Source organism: Meleagris gallopavo, chromosome 3 (assembly GCF_000146605.3).
Source record: "Meleagris gallopavo isolate NT-WF06-2002-E0010 breed Aviagen turkey brand Nicholas breeding stock chromosome 3, Turkey_5.1, whole genome shotgun sequence".
NCBI classification, from domain to species: domain Eukaryota; kingdom Metazoa; phylum Chordata; class Aves; order Galliformes; family Phasianidae; genus Meleagris; species Meleagris gallopavo.
In genome coordinates this window covers 37,098,938-37,103,302 of record NC_015013.2, presented here as the reverse complement: position 1 = coordinate 37,103,302, position 4,365 = coordinate 37,098,938, and the positions used below count along the sequence as shown (strand labels likewise).

The following is a 4,365-nucleotide window of genomic DNA, read 5'->3' as shown; positions in this document are numbered from 1 at the left end:
TATTTTACTTTCTCAAGTGTTGTTATGCAGGATTAATTTACATGAGCACAAGCTTCACCACACTTCTGTAAACTAATCGTACTTCTGTATTTTACTGCTTGTCTTCAACAGTAAACTTGAAGTCTGTTAGTTTTTATCTGAATAGTGTTAGCATGTTTAAGCCCCTGGTGAAATGCTTTTCCAGCTAGTGCTTGTGCTTCATGTTCAAAATATGCACAGTATTTTTAATGTGAACTGCAGTGGCACATTTTTTTTATACTAGATAATTCATGAATATTTAGGTATTGTTTGCGAAGCACAAAATGAGTTTCTTATATGGAATAACGTGTCAGTGGGCATTTGCATATTGTTCAGCTGGTTTAAAGTAGATCACTTTGCACATGCCCTGGAGATACATTGAATACATTGACAGAGACCAAAGTATTAGAACTTCTGCAATAGATCTGACAAAGGCTGTTTCCCTCTGGATTTTTCTCAAGGGTGGGAGGGTTTGTGCAAGCCCGCATCTGTTCTGTGCTCCTCAGCATATGGACTATGCAACAGGGCAATTTCTCTCTCCCCTCATCTATTTTGCTTGGTGCCTTACTTCCACAAAATCTTTTTTTTTTTTGGAATTTGACACTTTAGCACTGTTTCTTCAGAAATTAAAGTATTCCAAAGAGAAGAGTGCAGCATTGATAGATGGATATTAACATAAATCCCTTAGTGAAAAAGGCTAGGCTAAAAATACATAACCAGCTACTCTCTCATACCCTGCTTTTGTGTTTGTGCATGAGGTCTGCTATCAGTTAATGCTGTGGTGGATATTAAAATATTCTTTCGTTCAGACTTCTACATTAGGAATTGTGTACACATTTTTCCCCATTTGACATATATGTATAAAATTGCTATGTAACTCTGAAAATATGGTGTCATATAAGATGATGTTTCAGGCTTGCAGCTGCAAGTAATTGCATTCCATACAAGAGTATGGAATCGGAAGTCTCCTTCCTCAAAATGTGGAAGAAATATGGGTAAGGCATTGGAAACAGCTAATTCATTCTGAATGATGTGTCGATGGACTTAAACTGAAACAAAGGTTAGGGTAAGCAGAAGAATTTGCTTTCTTCCATGTTATTAGGAGTACAGCTTCACTGAACCAGAGTTAGGAGGGAAAAGTCCCTGCAGTTTGAATAATTCTGTTTGATGCAGTGGTACGTTTTATCTTTCAGATGAAGTGGACTACAGTAATTTTGGGACCAACACGCTGTCAAGGAAGAAGAAGGCTCTGGTGACGCTCCGCAACGACAACCTCCGCCGGCGTCCTCACATTAATATTGGCTTGCCTCACGATTTTAGGCCCGTGTCTTCCATAATCGATGTGGACATTCTTCCTGAAACACACAGGAGAGTGAGGCTGTACCGACACGGGTGTGAGAAACCTTTAGGATTTTACATACGCGATGGCACCAGCGTAAGGGTTACTCCTCACGGACTGGAAAAAGTACCTGGTATCTTCATCTCTCGTATGGTTCCTGGAGGCTTAGCGGAGAGCACAGGCTTGTTGGCTGTAAATGATGAAGTCCTGGAAGTTAACGGCATTGAAGTAGCAGGAAAGACTCTCGACCAAGTCACAGACATGATGATTGCTAACAGCCATAACCTTATTATCACGGTCAAGCCAGCGAACCAGAGGAACAATATTATTCGGAGCAGTAGGATGTCTGGTAGCTCTGGGCAGTCTACAGACAGCACCGCCAGTCACCACAGCTTGCCTACATCCCACGTACTGCAGAACTTCCACCCTGATGAAATGGAGAGTGACGAAGAGGCTGACATTGTCATCGAGGGCGGTCTGGAGCCACAGCACATTCCCAAACTGCACAGCCTTACTTCCAGTAGCCTCTCTAGAATCAATGGCAGCAGCCTTAGCCACAGACTTCAAAGGGACCTGGTGCTCAACAGCAACTCCGGCCAAGAAAGCAATGGCAGCATCCACAAATTACTCAGTTCCTTAAAAACTGATCCCAGACACAGTCTGGTTATTCCCCGAGGTGGAATTGAGGAGGATGGGACGGTCATTACGCTTTAGTAGCAATTCCTGCAGCTCTTTTCAGTCTTAAGTGCCAATGGGGACAATTGACTCTTAGAACTTGTTATGCACAAAACAGCTGATACTCTCATAGACCTCACAGGTGCAGAACATTGTTGCTGTCTAGGAAACATGGCGTTTGCAGTTAGGCAGAAGACTGTCATGCACTGCAAAATTGATCAGGAGTATGCCGGAGTGTAAAAGCTGGTTTATATCTCAGTCCTAAAGTGAGAAGGCAAATTAGTTGTAGTTTGTATAAATCTAAGCAGTTTTACAAGCTACCACTGGCAGTGCTACGTGCTTGGGTTTGAATGCATGGGTGGATGTATTTATACACGCATGTATATGAGTTAGGTTTTAATAGTAATAACAAGTGTCTATTTGAAGTGGAATCTGTTTTTCCTCTGAGTTTTAAAAGAGCTCTTCTCAATAGCGTTACATACAGACCTTCTGCTAATTTGTTTATACCACATTTGCAGTGTTATGTCTAAACCAGACAAGCTCTGCAAAAGTAGTTTCCTGCCACAGTGGTAACAATGATAGGGAGATGCTGCAAATGCATTTCCCAAGTGAAAAAATGTATATATGTTTTAAAGTGTAGGGAGAGGAGGTTAGAGGATGATGTTATTGCTTTGAGATCAGCACCACCTGCTGGTCAGAGGCAGATCTGCCTGCAACACAGATTTATACTATATGGGAAAACAAAATCATGACAGTGAGAGCTTAAAACTGTTCATTATGTGTCAAATGTATTATTTTTGATATTTATTAGATAATACCTCTTTTCCAAATTTTCTCACCATCTCTGTTTTTTCAGTATCAAGTTCATGTGAATTCTAGGGATACATTACACGCAAGAAGGTGAAAAGAAATGGAAGAGTACTAGGACTGTCTCCTTCCCCACCAAGATAGGCTCTTGCTGTATGCGTAGGGCAGCCTAAATCCTCAAGATCCTTCCTTACAAAAGTTTGGTCAATTGCTGTACAAAGGAGGGATGCTGACTATCTTTCAAACCTAACTTAGAATAGTTCTATTGTTTTTGAACTCTTCTAGTAATCATAAAGCTTTATGTCTACACTTGATTTCTAGAAACTTAAAATAATCTTGGATGTTGGCGATGGCCAGACATCCCTACTGGATGCTAGTTACGGGGTAATCAGTGACTGCTGAGTGGATAACTGTTCACATCTGAAATGCCATGAATTTATTAAAATGATCAAATCTAAAATATTTTGTTACATCTCAATCAGTGTAAGGAGCAAAATATAAATGTTTTACAATGTATTTTTCTACTTTTAGCTTGTCATTTTCTTTTTGTTTTTAACTTTGTAGTACATTAAAGGTTTTTTTTTATATGGTGGAATAGACATTTCTTAAATATTGTATGAATATGAAAATTCAGAAGTCTTGGTTGAAAAAAAAAAATTACATTCCATTTTGGAATATGTAATGGGTGGACAAAGGATACATGGACTAATTGATTATTGCTAATTTAGAATGCCTGTGGAACAACCGGTCTTCTGCTCATTGTTAAGTATGTTTGGGACATTGAACTTAGTATGTTTCTTTTAGATTTACTTTAAAAGTTTATTTTAAAACTCTTTAACTAAACCTCTTCTAGGTTTCACAGCAGTTATAGAGCTTTACTTATTTTTCCCAGCACAGTAAGAATAGCACATTGATCCTATGTCTTAAATACACGTTTGTACTTTACCAAAGGTTTTCATTAAAAAAAAAATAATTCCGATTATATTAGTGCAGTAAAAAACTGAATAGCTGGATATGCTTCAGTCAGTCAGACTATCTTATCAGGAGGGTTTTGTTACACCTTCTTTAAATAAGTTGTTTTGCCTGGCTGAGGGTTACTCATTTTGCCTTATTTAATTGATGAAATTGTGACCTGTCTGCAATAAAACATGCACTAAGCTTACTTTTGTGCTATATCCTTTCCCTTGTCCTGAAGGGCAGGAGTACGGTATTTCTGTAGGAGTATCACACTTCCTTGGTATGTTTTTTGGGTATGTTTTTGACAACTTCAGTGACATAACCATTTCAGGGTTGCCTCTTGCTGTAACAGCGCAGACAGTACAGGTGAAAAAACAAAAGTTTTTCCTGCCTTTATTAATCAGTACTGTTGCACTGATCCCTACGGGGGCCAGGTAGCTTGCTCTGCTGTTTGTAGCAAGGCTTTCTGTGAGACTCAAGCCTTCCTTCAGGCCTTCACCTAGTTCTGTCTCCTCAGAAAAAGCTTAAGGCACCTTTCTCATGGTGTGGTGCAGCAGCTCTGCTGGGAG

The 4,365-nt window shown here is 39.5% G+C and overlaps 1 protein-coding gene across 1 annotated transcript; it reads left to right on the top strand.

The window, feature by feature from the left end:
• Window positions 1-1,009: 1,009 nt before the first annotated feature.
• On the top strand, window positions 1,010-4,001 carry LOC100539191 (partitioning defective 6 homolog gamma). Its single transcript, XM_031552790.1, has 2 exons — window positions 1,010-1,013; window positions 1,212-4,001. The coding sequence occupies exons 1-2, from the start codon at window positions 1,010-1,012 to the stop codon at window positions 2,069-2,071; spliced, it is 864 nt and encodes a 287-aa protein (XP_031408650.1). The 3' UTR covers window positions 2,072-4,001.
• Window positions 4,002-4,365: the final 364 nt, after the last annotated feature.